This window comes from Tursiops truncatus, chromosome 12, assembly GCF_011762595.2.
Source record: "Tursiops truncatus isolate mTurTru1 chromosome 12, mTurTru1.mat.Y, whole genome shotgun sequence".
Classification (NCBI taxonomy): Eukaryota; Metazoa; Chordata; class Mammalia; order Artiodactyla; family Delphinidae; genus Tursiops; species Tursiops truncatus.
The window spans coordinates 63,040,911-63,053,717 of NC_047045.1; the positions used below are offsets into that span (position 1 = coordinate 63,040,911).

At 46.6% G+C, this 12,807-nt stretch overlaps 2 protein-coding genes across 2 annotated transcripts in view; both read left to right on the forward strand.

Moving 5' to 3' along the window:
• PEX7 (peroxisomal biogenesis factor 7) overlaps positions 1-4,981 on the forward strand; it is an 86,088-nt gene extending 81,107 nt beyond the window's left edge. The window contains exon 10 of the mRNA XM_019951788.3: positions 82-4,981. Coding sequence (XP_019807347.2) covers positions 82-150 — 69 coding nt within the window. The 3' untranslated portion in view covers positions 151-4,981. The remainder of the gene's footprint in view (positions 1-81) is intronic.
• A 2,359-nt stretch (positions 4,982-7,340) lies between these two features.
• SLC35D3 (solute carrier family 35 member D3) lies at positions 7,341-11,492 on the forward strand. Its single transcript, XM_004321907.4, has 2 exons — positions 7,341-8,705; positions 9,729-11,492. Exons 1-2 carry the CDS (start codon positions 8,267-8,269, stop codon positions 10,556-10,558), a joined length of 1,269 nt encoding a protein of 422 aa, XP_004321955.1. The 5' UTR covers positions 7,341-8,266; the 3' UTR covers positions 10,559-11,492.
• The last annotated feature ends 1,315 nt before the right edge of the window (positions 11,493-12,807 follow it).

Consider the following 12,807-nt stretch of genomic DNA (forward strand, 5'->3'; position numbering starts at 1 on the left):
TGATCTACTTACACTCTAAAAGACTTAGGCTTTTCTGCCAGTTTTGAACATTTGTAGATTATGTTTCCTTTTTGTTTTCAGGTGGCTGACTGTGCTTGGGATGAAACAATAAAGATATATGATCCTATTTGTCTTACCATGCCTGCTTGAGATAAACTACTCAGAAACAAAGGATATGACTGAAGAACTGCTTAGCAGGAAATAAATGATTGATAACATAGAGTTTATGTTTTTATATACTATTCAGATTGAAAATTGAAAAATGTATTCTGGAATCAGTTTTGAGGAAGCTGATAAAGACTTTGGCTCACTATTTAAGCTTCTGGTACATGAGCCATATTTCTTAAAATCCTAAGGAATATTGAAGTTATGATATATCTTATAGTATCTATTAAAATATAACCTTTCTAGTATAAAATGGATTAAAATATGAGAGATCTATAGATTATATTGATATATTTCATTTTTAATTTGCCATTTTTGATGAAAATATCACTGCTGTTGATAAAAATCTCAATAAACTGCATCCCTTGATCATTTATGATTTTATGACACCCCCAACAAGGTTACTTTTTCTAATATAGTATATATATATATATATATATATATATATATATAACACTATATAATATAGATATACCTATGGTTCAGTAACAGGGCTCTAATAATCACTGATTTATTCAGCAGTTATTTATTGAGCGTCTACTGTGTGCTTGATACATGGAATGAATGAGATTCTTTCAAGGACTGGTGTCTGTCATGCTTTAAGAACATGGATGCAGAGAGTTAAGAGCTTACATGTATTTTACATTTATTCAAATATTTTTAGATATTATACCCATGACCCTATGTCTCTCTTCCTATTTCTCTACAATCAGATTTTTAAAAAACTGGTCACTGGGCAAAAAGTCTTAGGTCCCACCAAGGTTTCAAGCAATTACCCTTGAAACTAAGTAATGAAAGCCCTAAGTAATGCTGTAAACCCTCCTTACTACCTCCCTAAGTCTTGAAAAACCTTTAGGTGTGACGACCTATAAAGAATTAGGTTAAAAGGGAAAAATTAGTGGAATAGACAACTTTGCATAACACTTAAGTTTTTATATAATGTTAAAATAAAACGTTATAAATGGCGAAAATTGTCATTAAATTTTTAACAAGTTTTTGAGATTTTTTTAAAGAGCAAAATATACTTGTAGTAATCAGAACAAAGATAAATGTAAATGTATGTATATTGTCTAATTTACATATTTCCCTGTTTACTTGTTACAGAAAAAAAAGTAAGCTTACAAAACACAAAAACAAGCCCACAGGAACAAAAGGAGACATAAAGTGGAGCCAGGAGTGGGCTTGAAAATATATGCCTTAAAGTCCCAGAAAGTTGCCACTGGCAGCATAAATGGGAAGTCTGGTCAAGTACACAATGCTGCCCAAGGCCTGAGGGCAAGGACTTCGTCCTAGTCCCTGGCTTGGCCCTAGCACCATGCCTGGCACGTAGAAAGTGCTCAATGCATATTTGTCAAATGAATGAATGGTCTCACAGAAAGTATAACTCTTTTCAGTTCTTAGACCAATCAGTGCTAATTGTTTTTGAGAGGCCCCCATAGAGAGGACACTGCTTCACATGAATGTCTTGTAAGGAACAAGGTGCTCAAACACATCCTTCGATGGGTCACGATGATTAGGTTGGTTCGTAGAGCTGCTCTGCGTTGCATGCAGTTCAATAAAAGTGGGTTCACAGTGAATGTTCTCTGTATCGGCAGAATTTATAATAGACCTTTTTAAATACCTAACCCAGATCATATTTACAGTGAAATGAAATTACTTATTTTTCTTTTAGAATGCAAGAGATTTTATTAAAATAATCTACCATGTATCATTTGAAACAAATACTTGTGATTTAAAAACTAATATCTCTCTTGATTTATTTCCCCTCTATTTCAGGGAGGTTAGAGATGTTTAGAACCCTAACTTCATAATACTTAACTCAGGTGCTTGGAGTCTCTCAATCTGAAGGAGGGTGGGTGAACATTTCTTCAGTGAGTTCCCTGAGCTAGGATTGGCAAACTAGAGGAAAAGGAGCTGGATTGTGTCCTGAAAGGGAATGCACATGATTTTGGAATTCTTGGTAATTCACAAGCCGAGCAGCCTCTGGATTTTAGAGGACAACCAGTCATTCTTCTAGTTGGGAAAATTAGAATTTGTCTCCTGGCAACTGAGTTCTTGGGTTTCATCCTGCCTGCCTCCCCAAGTTCCTCCTGCACCTGCAGTGACAGCACAGCACTGAGGAGTGGATACAGGAAAGGGGAACTCAGGTCACTGAGCATCTTCTGTGATCTGGGCATTACATGAGATGCTTTCTGTATCTAATCCCCTTTAATCTTTATAACATCCCTGCAAGGAAGCCCTCCCATTTTCCAGACAAGGAAACGAAGGCTCTCGGGAGTCATAGTGGAAATGTGGAGCTGGAATTTGAAATCTGCTATGACTGGGTCTGGTCCTGCCATGTGGCCACCTTTTCCTAGGAATAACAGAAGTTGGCCCACTGAGAAATAGTAAAGCTGTGGGACACGCTGGTGACTAGATCCTGATCATTCCTGAGAAAACTGGCAAAATGGTGTTTCCAAGTCTAAAGCGCTAAGAAGCTGACCCTGGGTCTGGGGTGACCCTAAAGTATATCAACCCCAGGGAGACCCAGGCTGAGAGCCAGCCATCCCTTCTGCCTTTGGCAGTGAGTGTTCTCTGCATATCTTAGCTATAATTTGACTCTTCCAGCAATGAACTCATTAATTTCTTACTTAACTGGCCTCTTCTTGAAAGAGATAATCCACTTACGTGTTTTTGACTTCCATACTGACTATTCCCAAATCTCCTGCCTTCCCCACTTGGGTCTCCCTCAGCCTTTGCACTCATTTTCTTTCAACCAAATTCATCTTGCTCACCAAATGGGCTCCTCCTGCACATGCTTTTTTCATTTGTTATCAATACTGTCTACCCAGGCTCTCAAGCTAAAGACCTAGATGCCATCCTTGTTCCTTTCCTTATTCCCACCTCTCCAGTCGAAGGCACATCAAATAGGTCACTAAGTCCTATCCCTCTCACACCCTAAATACTTCTCCATTCTGTCTCTTCCCCTCAATCCAAACACCACTGCCCTAGTTCAAGCCGTCATTAGCTTTTCTCTGGATGATCACAACAGCTTCCTAAATGATGTGTCTGTTTCAAGTTCTGTACCCTTGGAGTCATCCTCTTCAACACAGCTGCCGGAGGCTGATCTGAAATGCAATCTGACTACATCAATTTCAGTGTAAACCTTTTCTCTGCTTATAAGATTGTCTACGGGAAAAAGTTCAAGCTTACTAACCAGAAGGCCAAAGTCCTCTGGGGCTAGCCCTTGCCACTCTCTGCAGCGTGGCTTCTCTCCACATTGTCACGAACTTTGTGCTCCAGCAGCACCAGTGTGCTCACTAACTCCCTGTGTAAATAATGCAGGTTTTCATTTCTATCTTAGCTTAAGGTAGTCCAGGTGCCTGCATTACCCTGCTCTTGGCTTGGCAAATTCTTACCCATCATTTATTTGAAAGTCATGTGAAATGACTAAAGAAAAAGTTTGACAACACACAAAAATTAAAATAGCAAAACACACTCTTAGCAAAGCTAAAAGAAGACATATTGGAAGGATATATTTGCAACATATGTAACAAATGATTTAATATCCAGAATTTATAAAGAGCTCTTAAAAATCACTAAGAAGACAACCAAACATAAAAGCAACAAAGGATATCAATAGGAAAACAAGTGTTTAATATACTGCAAAAGGATACTTAGTTGAACTTTGTCTCATTGATGACAAAGACTTCTTTTGCTTATTAGTTTGGCAGACATTTAAAATATTGATACTATCCAATATCGGTTAAAGCGAAAGTACCGTTATACACCTTCTTGGAAGGCAGTTTGGCAACGAAGGTTTTAAATTAGCCATTGACCCAGCAGTTTCAGGTCTAGGATTCCCTGCCTGTACCCACCAAATCCTTACAGAAGTATCTAAGAACAAATTTCCAAGGGTAATCATTACATCAGTGTTTGGTAAAACCTAGACGCCTGTCTGGAGAAGAAAGATTATATGACAGAACAGTCATTTAAAGAATAAGGTAGAACTGTGTGTGCTGACATGGAAAAACAGATTGTTATTGATATGTGTGTTATCTGTTTCTGTGTAACAAATCACCCCAAAACTTAGCAGCTTAAAGCAACAAACATTTATTTATCTTACAGTTTCTAGAGGTTTGGAATCCAGGAGTAGTTTAGCTGCATTGTTTTCGCTTAGGCTTAGGTTTTCTCATGACATTGCAGTTAAGCCCGTCACCTAGGTCTGCAGACATCTGAAGCTCAACTGGGGCTGAAGGGTCAGCTTCCAAAGTCACTTACGTGATTGTTAGCTGGCCTCAGATGCTCACTGTAGAACCCTGCACTGGCTGGCTGAGTGTCCCTACGACATGGCATCTGGCTTTCCTCCAGACTGGATGATACAAGAGAAAGAGAAAATTCAAGATGGAAGCCTCGGTCTTCTGCACACTAATCTCAGGAGTAATGCCATCACCTCTGCTGCATTCTACTGGGCACTCAGACTGACTGTTGTACAATGTGGGCGGGGTTAACAGGAGTGTGAATATGAGGAAGCCAGCCATCTCTGGGGGCTGTCTTGGAGGCTGGTTACCACAATATGCTTTTATAGACAAATGTGTATGATATCCTAATTTTATTTTTTTTAAAGGGAGAATTATGTATGTATACATATGTGCACAAGAAAAACTGAAAGGTTCATGCCAAACTCTCTACAGTAGCCAGCTCCATGTAGTGGGACTGGGGGTGGGGAATACTGAAGACAGCATGTTCACTTATTACTTACAAAGTTTGTTTTCCTTTTATGTACTATAATGAGCATGTATTACTTTTACAATTAAAATAATGAAATAAGACCGTATTTCCTTCTCCAGGAAGCCTTCTAGGACACACTTCTCAAGCCGATGCTATTGCCCTCCTCAGCACTCTCCTTTCTGCCACAGGCCCCCACTGTTGCATGAGTGTCATTGTGTTGCCTCACCTCCCTCTGTGTATCCCTGAGGACTAAGATGAGTGCTCATCTTTGAATCCTCTGTGGCTAACAGACTGCCTGGTACAAAATACTAGCTCTGTATATGTTTGTTGAATGAATGAGCTAAAGGATTTATTTAATGCCATCAGAATTTATTGTGTAGCTCCAAAGGTAATGGAGGTTGAGTCTTGACCCTTGATACCAGTAGGTCAAATAGCTTTTTGACCTTCAGATCTACATTCATGTTCAATTAACCTTGCTAAACATAGTATTCTTTTTTTTTCTTTTTGTTATATTTGGTTCTCTATATCAGATTTGTTATCAATTGTTTGGTTAATGTAATCTGATATCTATTTATATATGCTTATATATTTTGAAGGCCTGAAAAACTGTCATAGTCCCATGAAATTAAAGAAAATAGTTACTGAATGAAACCCTCTCCTCATTTTCTCCCAAATACAAGCCTGTAGTGGACAATTAATACTTTTTTTAAAATATTTTTAAGCCATTTAGAGTTGGGTTTTTTTTTTTTTAACACACATAGTATTCTTACTTTTCCCATTTTTCCTTAGAAGATTTCCCATTTTTCTTTTAGGAGATTATCTAGTAACTGGTGTGGGAGATGGTATTAAATTTTTTTTAAATGAAAGCCCTAATGGAAAAAATTATATGCAGTAAAATGGAGAAAATGTACTGTTTCATGCCAATGTAGGTTTCAAACATTAAGCTAAATATTCTTGCCTAAATGAGAAGGGTAAGAGAGCTGAATCAGCCCCAAATCTTTTACCTAATGTTAGTATCACAAATGGAAGCAATTATAATTGCTGGCAGAAATGAATCATTCCAAAACTAGGTCTGTGCAGACAATTCTTTATATTCACTTAATATGGCTTAAAACAACCATCCTTTAATTGGAATAGTCCCCAGAAGTGGAAATGTGTTATTAGCTGATGCTGTCTTTAAAAAATTAATTTTCAAAGTTTTTATCTGAGTGTACTATGAATATATGCTTATACCACCACACATATAAACATAAATTTCAACTGTTGCTTCAAACCTCATTATTTTCTAAAGGAAGAACATCAACACTTGAAAAACAGAGTCTCTGAAATAGCCAATAGTGTGTAACCATAGCTTGTAGCTACAAAACCCAAGAATTCGCCAGGGAACCGGAAGCACAGTTTTCAGTATAATGCTTTCCGGTTGCCACAGGGGGCCATTCCGCAAGCATTTTATTGAGTGCCCACTTCTGGGGGCCTACTAGGCCCTGGGCATACCAGCAGGAGGACTGGTCGAGACCAAGCTCTCTCCCACCAAAGGGAGCTCCCAGCACACACAAAGCTGCCGCAGATGAAGGACTGCAGTGATGCTACCAGTCCCTGATGTAAACTGTTATTTTGCTGCTGCGGCAATAATAATCGCGGCTTCAACATCTGGGCTGGAAGCGTTACGTTTAGCACAGAAGTGGAAATATGGAGGAGAAAACAAAAGAATTAGTAGGGAAATGTGCCGTGTGTATTAGGGCAATGTGGTGGTTAGAAGGTTGGGATCCCAGTGGGGGTGGGTGGGTAATAGAAGTGAAGGAAAAGAGAGGTAGGGCGCCGCGATCTCGCGCGCTCTTCCTCGCTCCGGAATCCTGGCCAAGCCGGTAATTTTTAGGCAGCGCGAAAACTAAACTGTGCTCTTAGTGGTGACCTCTGCTGAGCGAACCCGCTATTGCTACCGAGTTTACGGTCCGGACATTACTTTCCAGGGAACGAAATTCAGATCGTAGGGACACAGAAGTCTTGCACCTGCAGAAAATAAGAATTTCATTCTTTTTACTCTTAGCCAAGTAAGAAGTAAACAGTTCACAAGTCCTGTGGGAGACAGACATGCCCTGGGCCGGGGAGGCAGGAGGTAGGGGTTGTCCTCCCCAAAGCGGCCCGTGACGGTTCCGCAGGTGGCGGTCGGTTCCAGGGCATCCAGAGAAAGCTCGGCTCTACGTCCGCGTTCTGCCCCTGGGACCACGCCCTCCCTCCCCTGCTTCCACCCACACCCCATTCCCCAGAGCGGCCAGTCTCTCCCCGCTCACCCCTGGGAACCGTTGCCCCGGCGATCCTCCGGAACTAGTAGAGGCTACTTGGACTTAGTTTCTGCTGTTTTGCCTATTTCACATCTTTGCCTCACTTGGAATAGGCGTCCCTGTCCCCGGCCCCAGGCTCGGCTGCCCAGCGAGGCCACGGCGCCCCCGGGAACCTCCCCCCGCCCCTAGCCGCGAGCGTAATTCCAGGTCCCTCCTCGGAAGGCGCACAGGCAGAAGAGCGTGTCGCCCGGGACTGGGAGGGACCAGCTTCCCGCTCTAAATAAAGCACGTCCCGGCGGCGGCCCGGGGCCCTGGGCTCCTTCGATATTGGGGCGTTGGCGCGCGAGAATCCGTGAGCCCCGCAGCCCGCTGGCACCGACCTTTTCCCCTTCCCTGGCCGGCAGCTGAACAGGGTCCCGCGGCTGCGCCGGGAGGAACCGTGGGTGGGAAAGCCGCTGCAGCTCAGGGGGAAGGGGGCCGAGGGAGCTGTCACTTGTTGCGGCTAATGAACGGTGCCCGACCGTGGAACGCAGCTGTTTCTAAAGTCTTTAGCTGTGCCCGCGATCCCCCAGCCTGCGCCCCTCAGCTCGGAGCCGGGAAGCAAGGGCAAGCGGGAGCAGCTGGCCATGCGGGAGAACAGAGGACCGCGCCCCGAGAGCCCGCCTGGCTGGGTGCTAGGTGCCCGAGGGGCGCAGGTCCGGTCCCGCTTGCGGCCGCTGCCGGGGCTTCCAACCGCAGAGCGTCCTCCCTGACGGGGAAACCGCACGGGACACAACCCAACGCAGCTCGTCACCTACTTACAAATCGCTGTCGCTAGGATTCCCGCCACTCCTCTCAGACCAGCCCCCCACCCCTGCCACTTTTCGGAGTCCCCCGCCCCCGTCACTGCCTCCCCGGAGCTGCGGGGCAGTCGGACGCGGAGCCGCAGAGCCGCGAGGACGCCCGGCTGGAGCTGCCCTTTTGCAGCCGAGCCGGCGCCCCCTGCCCTTCACCGTGGTGTTGGGCGGGCTCCCCTGCCGCCCTCGCTCCGCTCCTCTCGGCTCTCTTCCCCGCTCTCCTTCCGCAGGTCTCGGAGCTCCACCACCGCCGGGTGCGGCGGGGCAGGCGCGATGCGGCAGCTGTGCCGGGGCCGCGTGCTGGGCATCTCGGTGGCCATCGCGCACGGGGTCTTCTCGGGCTCCCTCAACATCCTGCTCAAGTTCCTCATCAGCCGCTACCAGTTCACCTTCCTGACCCTGGTGCAGTGCCTGACCAGCTCCACCGCGGCGCTGAGCCTGGAGCTGCTGCGGCGCCTCGGGTTCATCGCTGTGCCCCCGTTTGGCCTGAGCCTGGCTCGCTCCTTCGCGGGGGTCACCGTGCTCTCCACGCTGCAGTCCAGCCTCACGCTCTGGTCCCTGCGCGGCCTCAGCCTGCCTATGTACGTGGTCTTCAAGCGCTGCCTGCCCCTGGTCACCATGCTCATCGGCGTCCTGGTGCTCAAGAACGGCGCGCCCTCGCCGGGGGTGCTCGCGGCCGTGCTCATCACCACTTGCGGCGCGGCGCTGGCAGGTGAGCGGGACCCGCGCGGACCCCCGGTACACCCCACCCCACCAGTCAGAGACCGCGGAGATCACTTAGGGCAAAGCCCTCACTTCCAGATGGGGAGACTGAGGCAGAGAGAGGCGGAAAGCTTTGAACGTGGTCGCTCGGCTCGAAAACGGTACTTCTGAGACCCAGCAGAGCCTTCCCCAGGGTTCCGGCCTCCCCCTTTCAGAGCCCCCTCCCCCGCCCCCCGTCCTGGCTTCCGACCCCCGCCCGTCTCACTCCGTATCGCCCTTCCGTTCTCGCCCTCACCCTTCCGTCTTCCCCCTTTATTCGTTCCTTCCTCCGGGAGGGGTGGGAGAGCAGCCTGAGCCTGGGAGCTAGAGTCCCCAGACCAAGACGGATGGAGGAGGCCGTGAACTTCCCTGGGTCACTCGGGGCCGGAGTAGGGAGGGACGACGGGAGCCAAGCTGGAGCCACGGGGCTAGTTTGGGATATCCGGCGCCGCGCGGGGGCCTGCGGGCGCGAGGCAGAGGCAACTGGATTGAGACCCGTGCGGGCCGGGCTTGGAGGACTGAGCGAGATGGGAGCTGGCGAAGCGGGGTGCCTTCATTCGAGGGTCGAGGGGAGGGTGTTCTTCGCCCGGTTCCCAGCCCGCCGGCGGTTAGAAGCCACTAGCCGGGGCCCGCTCGCTCCTCCGGTGCCCCCCGGAGGCGACAGGCGTACCACGTGCCTGGGTGACATCCGTGCCAGCTCGGGAAGCCACAGCGCCTACCCCGAGGGCATCTGCGCTGTCCTGGGCCTCTGTCTTGGATAGAGGTAGACGGGAGACCCCCGGGGATAAGGAAGGGAAGGAGCGCCTCTCCTGCCTCGAACTGGGCATTGGCTGAACTTGGCTCTTCCTTTCGATAAGCGTGGGTAGAGCTGGGCGCGAACCCTGTCTACTTTCCAACAGACGCCTTTGCCCCAGTGGGTACCCACCCTTGCCAACCCGGTGTCTCCTCTTTTTCCTTCCTGCCCTGGCTCCTCCGGCCTCTTGATGCGCTCCAGGAGCCGGCGACCTGACCGGCGACCCCATCGGGTACGTGACGGGCGTGCTGGCGGTGCTGGTGCACGCCGCCTACCTGGTGCTCATCCAGAAGGCGAGCGCCGACACGGAGCACGGGCCGCTCACCGCGCAGTACGTCATCGCTGTCTCCGCCACCCCGCTGCTGGTCATCTTCTCCTTCGCCAGCAGCGACTCTATCCACGCCTGGACCTTCCCCGGCTGGAAGGACCCGGCCATGGTGTGCATCTTCGTGGCCTGCATCCTGATCGGCTGTGCCATGAACTTCACTACGCTGCACTGCACCTACATCAACTCAGCAGTGACCACCAGCTTCGTGGGGGTGGTGAAGAGCATCGCCACCATCACGGTGGGTATGGTGGCCTTCAGCGATGTGGAGCCCACCTCTCTATTCATTGCCGGAGTCGTGGTGAACACCCTGGGCTCCATTATTTACTGCGTGGCCAAATTTTTGGAAACCAGAAAGCAAAGCAATTACGAGGACTTGGAGACGCAGCCTGGGGGAGAGGAGGCGCAGCCAAGTGGAGACCAGCTGCCGTTCGGCTTGGAGGAGCTGCCCGCGGAGGGTGGAAGTGGCGGGTCGGAAGGTGGGACGGCAGCAGGTGGCTCCACTCAGCAGGGTGGGCAAGAGGCGAGGGGCGGCCCCAGAGGAGTCCCGCTGGTGGCCGGGAGCTCGCAGATCTCACACAGTCCTGCAGAAGTGAGCAAGAGGTCATTAAAGGATACTTACCTGGAAGTGTGGAGGTTAGTTAGGGGAACCAAGTACATGAAGAAGGATTATTTGATAGAAAATGAAGAGTTACCCAGTCCTTGAAAAGGAAATGCATATATGTATATATGTACATACACTTATTTTCTATGTTAGAGATGACATATTTTAATGAGGAGCCGCCCAATATTTTGCTTTGAGGAGTGGGGAAGGGAAGCAAAGAAAGAAGCTGAAACGCCTGACAGCAACAAAATTAGCAACGGCGTGTGAATAATTTAGCGCGAGTTTAGCCGAGCATCACAGAGACAAAAGAATGTGAAGGTGACTAACAAATTAAGGCAGGGTTTCCGGCTGCAGACTCCTGGCAAATTTTTTTCATTATGACCATAACCACGTATCTGCATGTACCAAGAGTCCTCCAACCACCCCCTACAAAGATGGAGTGTAGAAATGATGGCAGCGCTTAGTAAACTCAAAGATTACATGCAGGGGCACCTTTTTGATGATAGTTAGATCTATAGTTTTTATGGCCAACTGGGAAGAGTATATTATTGAAATGACATTTTTAAATACACTGATGTTTACTGTTTATAGTCATCTGAAATATGTTTCCTCTAATATTTCCTCACTTTTAAAAAATATATAAGTGCTCTACTATTCTATTATATATTGGTAGAAAATGTTAAAGCTATTTTGAAACTGAATCCTTAGCTTTCATCATGAAGTTTAAAGTTGGCTTTTAGTAATTATAAAAACAATTGGAGAGGTTGTTTTGGTTCATTGCTTTATAATATTTATTACTGAATGCCATAACCTTTTTAAAAAACAGTTTGACTGTGTCCAGTATTCTCTCAAGGAAATGCAACGGCTGACGTATAATTCAGTATTAACTGAAACTGAAACAGAAATGAGACCGTTCTGTTAAGCTAGGCCTTTCAAGTTGCACTGCACATCCAAACCGTGTTACAAAAAGAGCAACTGCTATATTCACTTTATGATATTTTTCTATCTTAAATTTGTCAAAATAAAGTATGAGTCTCTCTGCTAAAAGGGATAATGTTAGAAATTTGTTCTAGACACATCTGTGTCCTCTTGCTGTTGTGTGGCGTGTGTTTGCCTTCCATGGTGGTGTTTTAGTCTCTGGGATGCAGGGCCCATCCCATCAGGAGCTTCCTAAATTAGCATGGCAGTTTGGTTTCAAACAACAACAGCATCAAAACACTCTCATTTTCCAGTCAAGGAAAAGTAAAGTAAAATAAAGTCCTGCCTCATGCTGCAGTGTGAAAGCCATCCACAGCTGACTTCAGTTAACATAGAGTTTGAGACATAATAGTAGCGGGCAGCCAGGGGGAAGTCTTCCTGTCAGCCCTCTCCTGGAGAGGTACTTGGAGGGTGAAGACACTCATTATTTGCCAGCATATTTCTGAGAGTCTCAGATGGTGGCGTCCTTTATTTTTCTTTATTTTTCCAAAAATCAAAACAGAGCAAAAAGCAGAGGCGTCAGTTTGTCTCCACAAGTTGGTTAAGTGACATTGTAATGGTTTGTAATGGTTTGTGACTGGGTCTGGTTGACTTGTTCTCACGGCAGTTGATTGTTTCCATAGGTACCTCTACAAGCCATTTAAGATGTAGGAGCTCTCACTTGGCTGCAGTTAGGAATGGTTGGCTAGAGTTATACTGGCTTCTTTCAAATTAAGTGTTAGTTGTAATGCCGGCATGCCAGAAGGCAACATCCTGCTGCAACTCTGTGAAGCTGAGAATTAGTGAAAAGCAGCGAAGTTGAATGAAGTATGTATATTTTTGTTAAGTCCACTATCAGGCAAATGGATAAAATGATTGTTTTTCACTGAAAAAAGAATTCCTTTTGGTTAAAACTGTTGGTTTGCATTTATTACAAAAAGATTAACTCTTTTCTGTCAATAAACTTGTGGAGACACTGTATCAGTTAGAATTCTCCAGAGAAACAGAACCAAGAAGGTGTGTGTGTGTGTGTGTGCATGTGCGTGTGTGTGTGTGTGTATACTGAACCTAGAAGATCTATCTATCTACTTTAAGGAATTGGCAACTGTGGGAGTTGGCAAATCTAAAATCTGTAAGACAGGCCAGCAAGTGGGAAACTCAGGTGGGGCTTTTATGTTGCAGTCTTGAGGCAAAATTCCTTCTTCTGCAAAACTCAGTCTTTGCTCTTAAGGCATTCAACTGATTGGATGAGGCCCACCCACATTATGGAGGGTAATCTCCTTTACTCAAAGTTTACTGAGTATAAATACTAGTTATATCTTAAAAAGTGTCTCCACAGCAACATTTAGACTACTATTGGACCAAACAACTGGGCACCACAGCCTAGACAGTTG

Coding starts and splice junctions, on each gene's coding strand:
- SLC35D3 (XM_004321907.4), top strand. CDS start 8,267: ATGCGGCAGCTGTGCCGGGGCCGCGTGCTGGGCATCTCGGTGGCCATC. Junction 8,706..9,728: donor TTGCGGCGCGGCGCTGGCAG/GTGAGCGGGACC, acceptor GATGCGCTCCAG/GAGCCGGCGACCTGACCGGC.